The sequence below is a fragment of the Gorilla gorilla genome, chromosome 12, assembly GCF_029281585.2.
Source record: "Gorilla gorilla gorilla isolate KB3781 chromosome 12, NHGRI_mGorGor1-v2.1_pri, whole genome shotgun sequence".
Lineage (NCBI taxonomy): Eukaryota > Metazoa > Chordata > Mammalia > Primates > Hominidae > Gorilla > Gorilla gorilla.
In genome coordinates, this window is record NC_073236.2 from 113,435,181 (window position 1) to 113,452,661 (window position 17,481).

The following is a 17,481-nucleotide window of genomic DNA, read 5'->3' on the forward strand; positions in this document are numbered from 1 at the left end:
TGAGGACCCCTCACTCGAAGCCTCACCTGGGAGGGGGCCGGAGGGGCTGCCCATCCCGGAACCTCAGGCTGCCCTTCCCCACAGAGAAGCAGGCGTTCCAGCTCCGAGCCCACATGTACCAGGCCCGCAGCCTCTTTGCCGCCGACAGCAGCGGACTCTCAGACCCTTTTGCCCGCGTCTTCTTCATCAATCAGAGTCAGTGCACAGAGGTGAGGGCCTGGGAGGAGGGAGTGGCTCTGGCTTTGAGAGCACCGGAAGCCTCTGAGCCTGTGGGGCCTGGAGCCACAGGTCAGCCAGTGCCCCGGTTTCTCAGGGGAAGCCCTGCAGATAACTGCAGAAGACGCGGGTCACACTGGAAAGGCTACGGGCTTTAGCTGTGGTTATATTCACAGACAGGGACGACAAGGAGGACATTGGCAGGGGGCTTGGGCCAAACCTCATATTAGCCTTGATTTTAAGATTTCTGGAAGAATCAAGACACCTGTCACTCCTGTCCCCAGGTTCCGTGGAAGCTGAGTGAGTAGGGGTGGTTTCTGTTTGTGCATCTGCCCACCCTCTGTCACTTGTCCCCTGTCTCCCCATCCCATGCTGCAGGTGCTGAATGAGACCCTGTGTCCCACCTGGGACCAGATGCTGGTGTTCGACAACCTGGAGCTCTATGGTGAAGCTCATGAGCTGAGGGACGATCCGCCCATCATTGTCATTGAAATCTATGACCAGGATTCCATGGTATGGGTGGGCTCTGGTGCCAGGGACCCCAGCAGCACCACACCTGGCCCTTGTTCCCTGCACTCCACCTGCACTGAGGCTGTGCCCTCACCTCCGCCACCCACCCGCAGAGCTCCTTGGCCAGGTGCTGGCTGGGAAGCTGGGAGTGGGGGCTGACATCTAGTTCCTCCTGTCTGCTTGCGGCAGCCTGACCCTTTCCCAGGCCAGGACATCCTCACCTCCTGTCACCTACAGGCTGAGCCCTGGAGGTGTGCCAGCAAGTCCTGCTGTCACTAGCCTCCCCACCCCAGGGCTCCCCGACCCCTGCCCTCACCTACCACAACCAGTAACAGCCTTGCCGTCCTCCATGGAGGTTCTGGAGCAGGGAGTAAGGGGTTGGGGTGACCCCCGAGAGTTAGCGAGCCACCTTCTCATGTACCAACTCAGCTGCTGAGGTGCCCAGATAGCCCTGGACTAGAGGTAGGAGGATCTCATGTCTAGTCCTGAGCCGGGCATCTGCCATTTACTGACTGCTTGGCCTTGAACAAGTCTTCGGTGGGCCCTGAGACTTGGTTTCCTCATCTGTAAAATGGGGTGATCACACCTGTCCCTTACAACAACTCATGGGGCTGTGGTAAGGACCAAACGAGATCACAGGTGTGGACAGCAAGCACCAAGAGGCTTCTGGGTTGTCTGTTGCGTCAGGGCAAAGCTGACTTCATGGGCCGGACCTTCGCCAAACCCCTGGTGAAGATGGCAGACGAGGCGTACTGCCCACCCCGCTTCCCACCTCAGCTCGAGTACTACCAGATCTACCGTGGCAATGCCACAGCTGGAGACCTGCTGGCGGCCTTCGAGCTGCTGCAGGTGGGACTGCAGGGAAGAGGGGCTGAGGCCTGGGGACTGGAGGCTGGGAGTTGGGGCCTAGGGCTGGGGGCTGGAGCCTGAAGGCTGGGGCCTGGGGTCTGGGGCCTGAAGGCTGGGGCCTGGGGTCTGGGGCCTGGGGGTGGGGCCTGGGGGCTGGAGGCTGGGGCCTGGGGGTGGGGCCTGGGGGCTGGAGGCTGGGGCCTGGGGTCTGGGGCCTGGAGGCTGGGGCCTGGGGCTGGGGGCTGGGGCTGAGGGCTGGGGCCTGGGGCCTGGGGGGTTAGGGCCTGGGCATTAGGGCCTGGGGGTTGGAGCCTGGAGCTGGGGCCCGGGGGCTAGGGCCTAGGGGCATTAGGGCCTGGGGGTTGGGGCCTGGAGCTGGGGCCCGGGGGTTGGGGCCTAGGGGCCTCTCTCCTACCCATCCTGACCAAAGCTGGGGGCGTGGTCCTTAGGGGATTTCCCTGTCTCCCCAGATCATGGCAAACAACTCATGGGCAAGGGGCCCTGTCCCTGGGCTCCCCAGTGTGTGACCTGTGACCCCCATTCCCCAGATTGGATCAGCAGGGAAGGCTGACCTGCCCCCCATCAATGGCCCGGTGGACGTGGACCGAGGTCCCATCATGCCTGTGCCCGTGGGCATCCGGCCCGTGCTCAGCAAGTACCGAGTGGAGGTGCGAGGGCTCTGTGTGGCCCTTCCCTTTTGGATGAGGAGTCTGAGGACCCAGGAGGGGAAGTGGCTTGTCATCCCCCTCCCACCACCATCACCAGGAGCCAGCAGCAGACCCAGGCTCCTGCCCCAGCCCAGGGCCTGCCCCCATCTGCACCAAGTCGCACTCCCATTTCCCAGGACCATGCCCAGCCCTCCTGTCTGCACCCCTGACTCTGCACCCCTTCTCCGGGCAGCCCCACCCTCATCCCTGGAGGGCGCCTGCCCCTCCTCTGCTCTCCTGGCCCTGCTCCCACCCTTTGAAATCTGGGCTGAACTACTGCCCATTCCACTGCCCAGTTCCTTCTTGGATGGTCCAGCACCCCCATGGCTGGCTCCCTTGACTAAGGGGCTCTCTTCTCTGCACCCCCCCCAACCTCTCCCAGGTGCTGTTCTGGGGCCTACGGGACCTAAAGCGGGTGAACCTGGCCCAGGTGGACCGGCCACGGGTGGACATCGAGTGTGCAGGGAAGGGGGTGCAGTCGTCCCTGATCCACAATTATAAGAAGAACCCCAACTTCAACACCCTCGTCAAGTGGTTTGAAGTGGTGAGTGCAGGCCCTGGCGGAGGACGTCCTGTGGCCAGTGTGGCTCCACTCAGCCAGCCGGCTTCCTCTGCCCCTTCTTGGAGGCTCAGGCTCCTGTCGCCAACACCCCAGGACCTCCCAGAGAACGAGCTGCTGCACCCGCCCTTGAACATCCGTGTGGTGGACTGCCGGGCCTTTGGTCGCTACACACTGGTGGGCTCCCATGCCGTCAGCTCCCTGCGACGCTTCATCTACCGGCCCCCAGACCGCTTGGCCCCCAGCTGGAACACCACGGGTATGGCCACATCCACCCTGCCACCAAGCCTGGCTCCACGCCCCCCAGGGAAGGGCTCCAGGTCTCCGCCCAGTCCGAGCCGCGACCAGTTTGCTCCTTGGGGCCGAGGGGGTGGGCATAGAAGAAGGTCACCCTGGTGGCCAAGGAAGGCTGCCCAAGGTGACGCCAGCTCTACAGCCAGAGAGGGCAGAACTGGAGACAGCCTGGGGGGGCCTGAGGGCAGAAGGCCCCTTGCGCTGGTTGATGGAGAAGACCCAGGCCTCCCTGCCACCTCCCTCCCGCCGGCCTCCGCAGCTTCCCCTTATCTCGGGCTCTCTTCTTCCCTCCCCATGACTGCCTGTCCCTCTCTCCCTCAGAAAGTTCCAGAATCAGCTTTAGTTCTCCGCACCTTCCTGCCCCACCAATCTCACTGTTCCTCTTGCTCCTTCCTCTGCCTGTCTGTCCATCTGTCCATCTGTCCAGTCAGGCTTCTCCGGCGCTGCCGTGTGCTGTGCAATGGGGGCTCCTCCTCTCTCTCCACAGGGGAGGTTGTGGTGACTATGGAGCCAGAGGTACCCATCAAGAAACTGGAGACCATGGTGAAGCTGGACGCGGTAAGGCGGGTGGGGTCAGCCCCCTGCTGGCTGGGAACATGCAACTTTGTGTGACACATCCTGTGAACCAGACTATCTGCCCCGAGAGAAAAGGACACTAAGAGCCTCCTTTGGCATGTGACTGTCGGGGGCTGAGCTTGATTGTGTGTCCAAACAGCTCCCTCCTAATACTATCCTGGAATGCACACGCGTGCGTGTGGTGTGTAAATGTGCATGTGTGTGCACATGTGTGTGGTGTGCATATGTGCATGTGTGTGTGCATGCATGTGATATATGTGCATTTGTGCGTGCATGCGTATGTGTGGTGTGCATATGTGCATTGTGCATGTATGCATGTGGTGTATGTGCATATGTGCGTGCATGCGTGCATGTGGTGTGTATGTGCATGTGTGTGTGCATGCATGTGGGGTATGTGCATATGCACGTGCGTGCGTGTGGTGTGCATATGTGCATGCATATGTGTGGTGTATGTGCATATGCATGTGCATGCATGCATGTGGTATGAGCATGTGCATGTATGTGTGCATGCATAGGTGTGCGTACGTGCATGTGTGCATGTGGTATGTGCATATGTGCGTGCATGTGGTGTGTAAATGCATATGTGCATGTGTGCAGTGTGCATGCATTCGGGTGGTAGGTAAATGTGCATGTGTGCATGCGTGAGTGTGGTATATATGCATATATGTGTGCATGTGTGCTTGTGGTGTGCATATGTGCATGTGTGCATGTGTGCATGTGGTATGTAAATGTGCATGTGTGCATGTGGTGTATGTGCATATATGTGTGCATGCATGCTTGCGGTGTGCATATGTGCACATGCGTGCATACATGTGGGTGTGTGCATGTGCACTGGCGTGTGGTATGTGTGTATGAGAGACAGAGTGAGCCATCACAGTTTATTATAATCACCTGCTATAATTTTTACTCCAACAAATGACACCATAGGTAATGATTCCTTATGAGATCATCAGTGTCCTTTCCAAAGAGTCCCTGGTTTTCCATCCCAGCCATTCACCAATGACACTTCCCTGGCCTGGGTCGGAGGAGGATTTCCAGGTGGAAGCTCCTTATTCCTCCTGGCTTTGGGCCCAGGACTGTTCATCTGCCAGAGAGAGAACTGCCACCTGGGGGTTGGGTGTGGAAGTGGCGTACAAGCTGTAGACCCTACAGGGAAGGGCAGAACGTGGGCCAGCCTGGAACACAGCCCACTGTTCCTTTGGCCACCCAAAGAAACATCCTCACTCAGACCCTTTGCAGACTCACCAGTCAGAGTGCTCTTATTAATGCAAAGTTGGCCTTGCGGGCACAGGGGCTGCCAGCACACAGTAATTTCCATCTCAGCTCCTCCACACACCCTGTGCTAGGCCACTGCCTGCCACTCCAGGCCCCAGTGGCTGATTCTGCCCCTGTCTCCTTGGTTCCTCTGCAGACTTCTGAAGCTGTTGTCAAGGTGGATGTGGTGAGTGTGGGGGCCATGCAGGGTCTCTGGGGTGAGAGGGTCCTTTATTGGCAATGATGTCAGGCCAAAGGGTCCAGCATCAGCGACAGAGCCAGCCCCAGCCCCCGCATGCTTGGGCCAGCACACCTCCCCCAAGATGCAGTGGAAAAGAGCTGGGTGAGTGCAGGACTCGGTGCCAGTCCTGCTTGGGCGAGTGGATCACACTGGCAGGTCACAACACTCTGTGGCCTGTGGCACCTTCTCCATAAAATAAGGCCCTGCCCCTTGGACATGGGTGGCCCCACAGAGCCTCATGGAGCCCAAGGCTTCCTGCTGACAGATGGCGGAATGGGTGGAGGCTCTCGGGATTGTCCAGGCAGGAGGAGTCCATGTAGGACTCTGGACGTGGCCAACCTGCAGGCTGAGGAGGAGAAGGAGAAGAAGAAGAGGAAGAAGGGCACTGCGGAGGAGCCAGAGGAGGAGGAGCCAGACGAGAGCATGCTGGACTGGTGGTCCAAGTACTTTGCCTCCATTGACACCATGAAGGAGGTGAGACCTCGGGTAGGGTGAGGGGAGGTGACCCCCTCCACACTCAGACCCTCCTGTCCAGCTTCTTTCCCACGGCCCCCAAGAGCTGGATCCCACCTCCATTCATGTGAGTTTGGGATGGCTTTGTCTCACATCCTTGAAATCCTAGCTCAGAACTCACCTTCCAAGATGATGGTCCCATCTACCTTCCCTGCTTGGTTTTCTTTTGTCCTCATTGACTCATTCCACAAATGCCTCTTGGGTATATGCGATGAGCCAGGCTCCATACTAGGTGCTATGGGAGCCAAAAGATGCCACACCTGCCCTGATGGGCCTCCGGTTTACTGGGCAAAATGGACATGTAAACAGAGACTTAGAGAGGACTATGTGATAACAAAGGCAAATCATGGCTTGGGGGAATCAGGGAAGGCGTCCCAGAGGAGGTGACCTTTGTGAAAAAGGAGAAACATGTTCTCAGAGGCCGTAAGGGAACAACTGCTTATCAGTAGTCCTTACGACTCTTCTTCATACTGTTTTATTTTACACATCTTGGTCATCGGCACGTGAATGATTCTTCCCCTATTACACATATGTGGGTTCCATCTGTTTGGCCAGATTGCAAGTTCCAGAAAGCGCATTTCTCTGCTTTTTTGTTTGTGTCCTCTCCACGCTGCCTACCTAGCTCAGGGTGCTCTGACTGGCCACCTGACCAGGAGGGACACATGCCTGCAGTTGTGTTTCCTCAGTGGGGCCAGAGCTGATCCAGCCACATCCTCTCCCAGGCCCTTTCTGTGACCCAAGCTAGGTGTGATATTTATTAGAGCACACATTAAGCTGCTGTAGCAAGTTAGAGTGACGTGAACAAGACAGCAGTTTATTTCTCACATAACATCTCAGAGAGTGGGGGTTAGGCTGGTATGGTGGCTCAGTGGTGTCAAGGACTAAGATCCTGACCTCTTGTTTGTCACATCTGTAGGGTTGGAGGTGACTCAACATCATGTTCTAATTCAAGTGCACAGGAAGGGTTAAAGAGGAGAGGAGGCATATGCTTTTCTTTTTCAGGGCCCAATCCAGAAGCTGCACATATGACTTCCACTCACATTGACCAGAATCTAGTCCCTTAGCTACACTTATCTGCAAAGGAGGCTGGGAAATGTAATCTTTAGCAAGGTGGCTGTGTGCTCAGCAAAACTTGTAAAAATAGGAGAACAGATCATTGAGGAAAACTGGTAGTCTCGTCTCCCACCATCAAGTTGGCCAGGCTGGAGCTGCAAGAGGCTGCCTGTTGTCGTCTCTACTCCTGCAATTTTCACAGACTGCCACCAGGTGGCGGTGGCGACTTAGTTGAAACCTGGTTTCTAGTTTCTAGTAAGATTTATTCTCGTTTCCAGTAAGATGGGGTGTGCTGAGTGAAAGAAAATATAGTACATTTTCTTACTGTTATACTTTTCTACATTAAAACAATTTATTAATATTACTAAAAGCAACATTAAAATGCACTGTACTTTTTAAAATAGAAAATGTAAATATTTATTGCAAGGTGTTATTTCTTTTTTTTAAAATTATACTTTAAGTTCTAGGGTACATATGCACAATGTGCAGGTTTGTTACATATGTATGTATGTGCCATGTTGGTGTGCTGCACCCATTAACTCGTCATTTACAGTGGGTATTGCTCCTAATGCTATCCCTCCCCTCTCCCCCAACACCACCACAGTCCCTGGTGTGTGATGTTCCCCTCCCTGTGTCCAAGTGTTCTCATTGTTCAGTTCCCTCCCATGAGTGAGAACATGCAGTGTTTGGTTTTCTGTCCTTGTGACAGTTTCTTCAGAATGATGGTTTCCGGCTTCATCCATGTCCCTGCAAAGGACATGAACTCATCCTTTTTTATGGCTGCATAGTATTCCATGGTGTATATGTGCCACAGATGCATAAACCCCTAAGTATAACTAGTCACACTGTACACATTATAAACTTTTTTTAACCCACTTAAGCGGAGCACATGGTGGATTTGAAATGCAGTAGGGAAGATTTTCTACTTCTAGTGCATTAAGACTGGTCTGGGCCCACAATTTGGGGTCAACAGACTCCTCCCCAGGAAACCCACCTTCTGTCCTTTTCATCTCATCTTTTGGCAGCAACTTCGACAACAAGAGCCCTCCGGAATTGACTTGGAGGAGAAGGAGGAAGTGGACAATACCGAGGGTGAGCCCTGGAACCTGGAACTCTGTCTCCTCCTCCCCGCCCCTGGGTGGTCAGCTCTCCTGCCCACCTCATCACCTGCTTCTCTTTTCCCTCCTGCCAGCCCTCCCAGCCTTAGTAGCCAGGGAAGCAGCATCAGTAATCCGTGGGCAGTACTGGGCAGGCTAAGGCCCTTGTCCAGGGAGGCTTTTACTCTGACCAGTTCAGCACCCACAGTGATGGGCAGACATTTAGAGCCACGGAACATCAGAGCTGGAAGGGACCTCAGAGCTCATTCCATCCAGCATTTTCCAGACTCTTTTCCATGAAGAAAATTGATGGATGTTCTAGAAGGAACAAATTAGTTTTGGTCAAATTAGTTTAGGAAAAGCTGATTGAAACAGCTTGTTTTGGTGCAGGACTTTTCATAGCCTTTACTGTGCAAATGTTATTATACATCTCTAAAAGGAAGACACAGTATAAAATATTTCCCCAGCTTATTGGATCACAGTACCCTTTCTTCTAAAGCATGCCAGCAGCATCTGCACCAGGTGCTCCACTGAATGAGGTTTGGGAAATGCTAATACAGAGTGTTATTATTATGGACAAGAAGAGGGAAGCTAGTGAGGAAGGTGAGTGGGCAAGGAACTGCGCAGCAACAGGCCTCCACCCCCAAACCCATGCTGCTTCCTGCCCCTCTCTTCCAAAGGGCATGAAGACTGTCTTCAGACACCTTCCCGGGCATAAACTCACTGGGGCCCCCAGCACCTCCATGACGCGGGCATGCTAGGGAGTATTATCTGCATTTGACAGCACATGGACATCCGAGAGTTAAGTTAGTAAAGCAAATTAGCGACAGAGCTGGGTCTCGAATCCAGGCCTTCCTGCTCTGCTCATTTCTGCTCCACCTCCTTTTCTGCTTCTGGCCAGGCCTGAAGGGGTCAATGAAGGGCAAGGAGAAGGCAAGGGCTGCCAAAGAGGAGAAGAAGAAGAAAACTCAGAGCTCTGGCTCTGGCCAGGGGTCTGAGGCCCCCGAGAAGAAGAAACCCAAGATTGATGAGCTTAAGGTGAGAGCCTAGGAGCAGACCCTTCTAGGGTGTGCGGGGGCGGGAAGAGGGGGGCGCGGTGATCCTGCAGGTGGGGCAGGACAAAAGCCAGAGACCAGGCAGCCGCCCCTAACAGCCTGGTCTGGCTCAGGTATACCCCAAAGAGCTGGAGTCCGAGTTTGATAACTTTGAGGACTGGCTGCACACTTTCAACTTGCTTCGGGGCAAGACTGGGGATGATGAGGATGGCTCCACCGAGGAGGAGCGCATTGTGGGACGCTTCAAGGTCAGGCCAGGAGCACGGGCCCAGCCTGAGCACCCACCCGCCAGCCCTTGCCCCACCACAGGTTCTCCCACTCACCTCCCACCACTGCCCCGGCCACTCCCTCCAGAAGCCCTGGACTCTCCCATGACTCAGCAGTTAAAGGGTGAAGGCCCTGCCACATCAGGGTCCAGCCCTCCCGGTGCTGTTAGCTATTTTGAATGCCACCCTTGCCAGGCAAACCTACACCCTGACCCACATTTGTCTTGCCCAGGGCTCCCTCTGCGTGTACAAAGTGCCACTCCCAGAGGACGTGTCCCGGGAAGCCGGCTACGACTCCACCTACGGCATGTTCCAGGGCATCCCGAGCAATGACCCCATCAATGTGCTGGTCCGAGTCTATGTGGTCCGGGTGAGACTGCCGTCGCTTTCCCTCCTTGCAAGTCTCTTTATCCTCCCATCTGGGAGAGACCAAAGAAGCTGCATACTGGCCAGGTGCAATGGCTTACGCCTGTAATCCCAGCACTTTGGGAGGCCAAGGCAGGAGGATCACCTGAGGTCAGGAGTTCGAGACCAGCCTGGCCAACATGGTTAAACCCCGTCTCTACTAAAAACACAAAAATTAGCCAGGCACAGTGCCACACACCTGTAATCCCAGCTACTGAGAAGGCTGAGGCAAGAAAATCGCTTGAACCTGGGAGGTGGAGCTTGCAGTGAGCTGAGATCACATCATTGCACTCCAGCCTGGGAGACAGAGCGAGACTCTGTCTCAAAGAAAAAAAAAGAAGAAGAAGCTGCATACTGACAGCCCCAGACTGGGAGGCACCAGGGAGATCATTTGGTCTAGTCTTTATCTTTTCTAGAGGAAAAAGTCAACGCCCAGAGAGGGGTAGCCACTTGCCTAGGGTCACACAGCAAGCCTCCTGAGGGGTCCAGTGCTCCTGCCCCTGCCCTTCACTGTCATAGGACCCTCAGGCAGCCTGGCAGGGGCACTGAAGATGAGCAGGGCATGGGAGCCTGCTCAGGCAACCCTTCTCCCCATTCCAGGCCACGGACCTGCACCCTGCCGACATCAACGGCAAAGCTGACCCCTATATCGCCATCCGGCTAGGCAAGACTGACATCCGCGACAAGGAGAACTACATCTCCAAGCAGCTCAACCCTGTCTTTGGGAAGTAAGGCTTCTTGGTGCCCTCCCCTGCCACACCCCGACTTCTCCAACCCAGAACACCTCCCACCCTAGCCAATCCTTAAGCCCTTCTCCTAACTCCACCCCACCAGGTCCTTTGACATCGAGGCCTCCTTCCCCATGGAATCCATGCTGACGGTGGCTGTGTATGACTGGGACCTGGTGGGCACTGATGACCTCATTGGGGAAACCAAGATCGACCTGGAGAACCGCTTCTACAGCAAGCACCGCGCCACCTGCGGCATCGCCCAGACCTACTCCACGTATGTGGGGCATGGGGCAGAGGGCGGGGGCAGTGTGCCTGCTTTGCCTCCACTCTAAAATGAGATTCAGATCCTGGTGATTTGAGAGGTTAGACATTGTGGTTTCTGTCCCAGGCCAGGCCTCTGCCCCTACAGTCCCTGGGCACAGTCTTCAGGGGACAGGACTACAGATCCCAAAACAAGGAGAGGGACAGTGGATTCCAGGACAGAGGAGGCAGGATGAGGAGAGACAAGTGGGCTAGGGAAGGTGGGGGCTAGCAGAGGAGGACAGAAAGAGTCCCCTGGGGATCTGGGCCAGCTCTGCCACTTATAGGCTGTGTGACCCTGGCCAAGTCCCTTCACCTCTCTGGTTTTCAGTTTCCTCATGGGAGTCTCTGAGGTTCCAGAGGAGTGGGCACAGTGAGGGGATGCAGTGGGGCTAGGCTGGGGACACTGATACGTGGTCCAAGGCCCAGGGCAGGAGGGTTCAGCCTCCAGCAGCCCTAGTGTCTCAGGTGAGCCTGGGGCCCAGGGCAGGAGGAATCAGGCTCACTTGCTGATGAGGGCAACAGCCAACTTTAGAGAACTGGCCACGACCAGCTGTCATCCAGGATGGCTTAGTCCCACCCAGCCCCTCCAAGCCTGTGTGTCCCCTCCCACAGACATGGCTACAATATCTGGCGGGACCCCATGAAGCCCAGCCAGATCCTGACCCGCCTCTGCAAAAACAGCAAAGTGGACGGCCCCCACTTTGGGCCCCCTGGGAGAGTGAAGGTGGCCAACCGCGTCTTCACTGGGCCCCCTGAGATTGAGGATGAGAACGGTAATGGGGCACTGGATGCAGCCGCCTGCCCCCTCTCCAGGGGGTTTCAGAGGCCAGGAGGGGCCCACACTTCCCTGGGGAACCTCACAGCCTAGCCTGGGGTGTCCTCAGCCTAAACCTGGTCTTAGTGACCCTCTGCTCATCACCCCAGAGCCCCGTTCCTGTCTGCCCAGCCTCTGTGCTTCCACCCCTCCTACAGGGCAGCCCCACCTGCTTTCTCTCTGTCCAAATCCCAGTGAGGTAGAGAGGCTATCTGCATCCCATTCTGCAGATAAACAAACCAAGATCCTACTTCTAGTGACTCGCCCAAGGTCATGTGGCTCTTTAGAGGCAGAGCGAGGGCATCGGCCCAGGTCCATCTGGCTCTAATCCTTAAACTCTCCTTACTTCTCTGTCCATGAGGCACTTCCCAGAGAAGCAGAGAATTGGGAGGTGTCTGTGCTGGTATCTGATCACTTTCAGGTGCTGGGACAGGAAGTGGATTCTCCCCTCCCTGACTCTTCTCTCAGCCCAGCAGGGCTCTCCAGTCAACTTCCCCAAGCAGAGGACCAAGGGCACAGACCTCTCTTGGCCCTGTGGGGCAGCGGAGACCCTGGGCAAGCCACTTCTCCTTCAGTGCCTCAGTTTCCCCAACAGTGAAAATGAGGTGGGGTAGACAGGTGATGGCGTAGGGGCTTCTTTGTGCTCCTAAGTCCCTAGTCCCAGCAAAGGTCTCCTGGTTCTGCTGAGCCATGTGTGCAGCTGAGCCGCCGGCACCCACAGGTCAGAGGAAGCCCACAGACGAGCATGTGGCACTGTTGGCCCTGAGGCACTGGGAGGACATCCCCTGCGCAGGCTGCCGCCTGGTGCCAGAGCACGTGGAGACGAGGCCGCTGCTCAACCCCGACAAGCCGGGCATCGAGCAGGTGACACTTGCATGGCCAAGACTGGGGTTCTTGGGTACTGGGGACCAGGGATCCCCAACCTGAGTCAGTAAAGGTAGAAGCCAGGCCTCACGCTGTCCGCTGCATTCCAGAAAGCCTGGCACCTTCCCACCAAGGCCCCTCAGGGTAACTTGAATGGCAAGGGTCTTTGCTTTGAGTGAGAATTACATCAGCTCAGGCAGAGACCTGGGTTGTCTCCCTCAGAAGCTGTGATTGGCTATTGGTGACATCATAGGAATTCCTGGCATCCAAAGTTGGAAACTGATGAACTGGGTCCTTGACAGAACAAAGGTTAGGAGGGAGAGGAGAGCTGATCTTCCTGGGCAGAGGGAGAAGGCCCTGGGAGATCTGCCACAACCCTCTTCCTCAGGGCCGCCTGGAGCTGTGGGTGGACATGTTCCCCATGGACATGCCAGCCCCTGGGACGCCTCTGGACATCTCACCTCGGAAGCCCAAGAAGTGAGCTGCCTGGGGCCCAGCGCTACTCCCTTCAGGCCCACCCCACCCACTTCCCACCATGGCCCAACCCTTCCTGCGGGGGGCTCAGGTCCAGATGGCCTTGGCCAGTTGGCATCCCTGGGGTCTGGGTGTGGCCACTGGGCCTTATAGGGGAGAAACTGACCAACCAATCAATAGAGTTTAGGGCCTGCCCTGGAGAGTCCCCACGTGCTAAGGCAGGACAACGCCTGCCACCCTGCATCAGTGAGCGAGACAAGCCCCACACAGCACACTCCGGTGCATTGTATCTACACGGTCGACGCGCCCATACACGTGCATCTCATGCACACACACAGCATAGCACTCCCACGGACACCCACACACATGCCCACACTGACGCACTCCTTCACAACACACAGAACCCCTGGGAGCCGGCCCTGCGTCATCCTCACATCCAGGCTAGTGTGATGTTCCGCCAAGTTTTCTTTGGAGTGCCTGCCAGTGATGAATCCAGGAGTGAGTGCCTGGAAGAGGCAGGAGGTGGTAGAGTGAAAAGAACCCGGGTTTCCCATCCATAAAGCGGCAGGTTCGAGTCCAGCTGTCAGACAGTGACTGGATTCAGGGCCAGCTTCAGGGATGGAGGAAGCCACACAGGGTCCCACTCTTGTTTCCATGCTCCTATGTTGCCATCTTGAAATTCTTTATGACAAGTGACCCTGCATTTCCATTTGGCGCTGGCCCCAGCAAATCATGCAGCCAATTCTGCCAGGAATGTCCTGGAAACCTGAGGCCGTGAGTCAGCTGTTCCAGGGCCTGTCATTAGGGGGCACCCAACTCACTGGGCCACTCTGGGCTCGCAGCCCTGTCTGCAATCCCAGGAGAGCCATGCTCAGATCAATTTTTAGTGAATGACTCAGCCTCACTCTTAATGATTGAAATGAACTACATCATTCATAATTACAATTAAACCTTGAGGGGAAAATCCTCTTTGGGGACAGGGACATACAGCTTCCATGGGCTTCCATTGCTGTCTACTGGGCTTAAATTCAGACTTCTCTTGGAACTAGCATCTGAGACAGAGGGTGGCTTCCTCCCCTCACCCCACCCCCACCGCCCACAGCCATGTGCCTGGTGGGCCTTCTCACTCATGCCTCTGCTCCCCCAACCCCAAACCACTCCTCCAGCCCCAGCCTGGCCCAGGCCCCGTGCTGACCCCAAGTCCCCAGGGCTTCTCTCCGCCTGCCCCATCCCAGCCCTGGCACCCTGGCATAACCCCCACCTGGGGCTGCTAACCAGCCTTGTCTCCCTGGGCCCAGGTACGAGCTGCGGGTCATCATCTGGAACACAGATGAGGTGGTCTTGGAGGACGACGACTTCTTCACAGGGGAGAAGTCCAGTGACATCTTCGTGAGGGGGTGGGTGAGCAGTCCCTGCATGGGAGGGACTGAGCTGGGTGGGGCTTGCTTCCCGGGGGGCAGGAGAGGAGGCAGAGGGAAGGTGGCTGTGGGTGGGAGAGGCCCCACCAGCCTGGCTGCAGGTCTGGAGATGTGGCTCCCACAGGTGGCTGAAGGGCCAGCAGGAGGACAAGCAGGACACAGACGTCCACTACCACTCCCTCACTGGCGAGGGCAACTTCAACTGGCGCTACCTGTTCCCCTTCGACTACCTGGCGGCGGAGGAGAAGATCGTCATCTCCAAGAAGGAGTCCATGTTCTCCTGGGACGAGACGGAGTACAAGATCCCCGCGCGGCTCACCCTGCAGATCTGGGATGCGGACCACTTCTCCGCTGACGACTTCCTGGGTGCAGAGCAGGGCAGGGATGGGGGTTCAGGATCCAGAATTGAGAAGAGGCAGGGGCCGGGGAGGCAGGGACAGGGAGAGCCCTGCCTTGGGGGGACAAGGGGTCATTGCTTCCAGTCCATCAGAGCCAGGGGTGTCCGACGGGGTTCTGCCCCCAAGGACCCACCTAACCGTCCCTAGGCAGATGTTCTCAGTGTCATAACCAGGCTGACAACAAGCTTTGGACACACCAAGGAGGGAGCAGTCAGTGATGATGGGAGAGGGGAGAGGCTCCCTAAGGGAGTCGGGAAACCTCCCTGGGCCTCAGGTTGCTTCTCTGTAAAGCAGGGATTCTCCCTAACACTCTAATCTGCATCTGCAAAAGCTTGTGGGATTAGCAGGACTTTGACAGAATGGATGCATGGCAGGGAGTGGCAGGGGAGACCCCAGGAGAGACCCTCTGGGGTGAAAGAAGGACCTGAGTAAAGCATGGGGGCTGGGGCTGCCCAGCAAGCCCACGAGGATGCCTGCATTGAGGCCAGTTGCTGGGAGTGAGGCAGGAGGATGAGATGTGGGCTCGGGGAGGTCCGCACTCAGCAAACAAGGGGCCGAGGAGCCCAGACCCCCACCCCCACCCCGCCCCACCCCAGCCCTGTTCACTCAGAGCTGACACTGAGGTCGCCACAGGGGCCATCGAGCTGGACCTGAACCGGTTCCCGCGGGGCGCAAAGACAGCCAAGCAGTGCACCATGGAGATGGCCACCGGGGAGGTGGATGTGCCCCTCGTGTCCATCTTCAAGCAAAAGCGCGTCAAAGGCTGGTGGCCCCTCCTGGCCCGCAATGAGAACGATGAGTTTGAGCTCACGGTGCGCACCCCTTCCTGCTCGGGCAGTAGGCAGGGCTGGGACTGGCTGGGGGGCCAAGGGCCCAGCACGCAGCCTGGACACTGGGACCTGTCTGTCCTCTGCAGGGCAAGGTGGAGGCTGAGCTGCATTTACTGACAGCAGAGGAGGCAGAGAAGAACCCAGTGGGCCTGGCCCGCAATGAACCTGACCCCCTAGAGAAACCCAAGTGAGTGCCCTGCCAGCCCAGCCCCTCCCCACGCTGGCTCTTGGAGGCGCTGGAACAGGAAGGAGACGATCCCCAGACACCCCATCTCTTCCTGGGCCACAGCCTCATTACAAGGGAGCCTCCTCCCTGCCCTCTGCCGACCCTGAATCCCACAACGTCCCTTTGAACCAGAGGATGGGCTAGGAATACTGGAGAGCAGGACCTTCCCTGGGAAAGGCCCCATCTAGCGGAGAGAAACTATGCTCTTCCCTTCCTAGCTTTTGCAGAAGAGCCAGCTCCAGTGGTGGCCTCTGGGGCCTCGGCCAGCCTTGATGGCCAGAGGGGTGCCTAGAACTGCACACACAGCCCAGGACAGCTTCCCTCTTGGTCTCGGCCCCTCGCCACACCCAATCCCTTCTCCTCCCTGTCCCTCCTCTGCGCTCTCTACCCTTCATGCTCCAGCCGGCCCGACACGAGCTTCATCTGGTTCCTGAACCCTCTCAAGTCGGCTCGCTACTTCTTGTGGCACACGTATCGCTGGCTGCTCCTCAAACTGTTGCTGCTCCTGCTGCTGCTCCTCCTCCTCGCCCTGTTCCTCTACTCTGTGCCTGGCTACCTGGTCAAGAAAATCCTCGGGGCCTGAGCCCAGTGGCCTCCTGGGTCTGATATTTCTTACTTCTTCCTCTGGACCAAGGGCTAGGCAGGCGCGTGCACACACACACACACATATATACACGCACACATCCACAAACACAAATATGCATACATGTGCACACAAACACACACAAGCATGTATGCACACATGTGCCACGCACAAGTGCATACACATGCACTCAAGCACACACAGGCACACACTTAAGCCCACACAAACATGCACAGCAACTTTCAAGCTTTCATGACAGAATAGACTCTCAGAACTAGAAATGACTATTTTACACTTTTCCACATTAAGCCAAAGAGGTGAAGTAGCTTGCTCAAGGTTACCCAGCAAATTAGGGTAGAGCCGGGACTCAAGCCAAGGTTTCCAAATTTCCAATCCTGTGTTCTTTGCACACCACCTCTGCTCCCAGCCATGTTTCTCCCAGACTCTAACCCAATTTTTTTTTTTTTTTTTTGGGAGACAGAGTCTCGCTCTGTCGCTCAGGCTAGAGTGCAGTGGCACAATCTCGGCTCACTGCCAGCTCCGCCTCCCGGGTTCATGCCATTCTCCTGCCTCAGCCTCCCGAGTAGCTGGGACTACAGGCACCTGCCACCACGCCCGGATAATTTTTTGTATTTTTAGTAGAGACGGGGTTCACCATGTTAGCCAGGATGGTCTCGATCTCCTGACCTCATGATCCGCCCATCTCGGCCTCCCAAAGTGCTGGGATTACAGGCGTGAGCCACCGTGCCCAGCCGACTCTAACCCAATTTCATTGGCAGAAAGAAGCTGAGCTATGGACAGGGAAAAGGGAAGGGTGTGGCCAGGGTTAGCCAACAGGTCTGGAAATGGCTCTCACCCGTGTGTGACCTCCCAGTCCAGGGATGTTGTTTTCTGCCCTTCAGGATAATAGTTCCATTCAACTCAAACATTTCATAGCCACCATGGCCTGAACACCCAACTGCAGGTGCTCAGAGCTCCCCAGGCACTGGCTCACTGTGCCATTGCGCCAAACCCAGGAGGTAGGTACTGCTTGTAACCCCATTTTATACATGAAGAAACCGAGGTTGATAGAGGTGCCTCACTTGCCTGTGAAAACAATTCAAAACCAGGTGCCCTGCACCCAAGCCCCGGCTCTGTGTCCCCACCAATACTGAGCTCAGCTCTGGGGCTGCACGCCATGTCCTCTGGGAGGCAGTAGTTTGAAAATGCATATGCAGTACTTTCACTTGCATCTTGACATTTTAC

The 17,481-nt window shown here is 56.5% G+C and overlaps 1 protein-coding gene across 3 annotated transcripts in view; it reads left to right on the plus strand.

Annotated features, from left to right (window-relative positions):
- The window catches only part of OTOF (otoferlin), a 101,563-nt gene that overhangs the window by 82,503 nt on the left and 1,579 nt on the right, over positions 1-17,481 (plus strand). Inside the window, exons 24-46 of one of the 3 annotated variants that reach the window (XM_055377604.2) lie at positions 85-209; positions 595-729; positions 1,414-1,575; positions 2,124-2,243; positions 2,665-2,826; positions 2,938-3,100; positions 3,623-3,693; positions 5,123-5,152; positions 5,552-5,680; positions 7,798-7,864; positions 8,771-8,907; positions 9,038-9,172; positions 9,423-9,560; positions 10,196-10,323; positions 10,430-10,600; positions 11,242-11,402; positions 12,165-12,307; positions 12,696-12,784; positions 14,080-14,178; positions 14,324-14,565; positions 15,231-15,409; positions 15,514-15,614; positions 16,056-16,253. In XM_055377604.2, coding sequence (XP_055233579.2) covers positions 85-209; positions 595-729; positions 1,414-1,575; positions 2,124-2,243; positions 2,665-2,826; positions 2,938-3,100; positions 3,623-3,693; positions 5,123-5,152; positions 5,552-5,680; positions 7,798-7,864; positions 8,771-8,907; positions 9,038-9,172; positions 9,423-9,560; positions 10,196-10,323; positions 10,430-10,600; positions 11,242-11,402; positions 12,165-12,307; positions 12,696-12,784; positions 14,080-14,178; positions 14,324-14,565; positions 15,231-15,409; positions 15,514-15,614; positions 16,056-16,236 — 3,068 coding nt within the window. In that variant the 3' untranslated portion in view covers positions 16,237-16,253. Of the gene's footprint in view, positions 1-84; positions 210-594; positions 730-1,413; positions 1,576-2,123; positions 2,244-2,664; positions 2,827-2,937; positions 3,101-3,562; positions 3,694-5,122; positions 5,153-5,551; positions 5,681-7,797; positions 7,865-8,770; positions 8,908-9,037; positions 9,173-9,422; positions 9,561-10,195; positions 10,324-10,429; positions 10,601-11,241; positions 11,403-12,164; positions 12,308-12,695; positions 12,785-14,079; positions 14,179-14,323; positions 14,566-15,230; positions 15,410-15,513; positions 15,615-16,055; positions 16,254-17,481 lie in introns of all 3 variants that reach the window. The other 2 variants (XM_019020612.4, XM_055377603.2) reach the window with 2 other exon arrangements.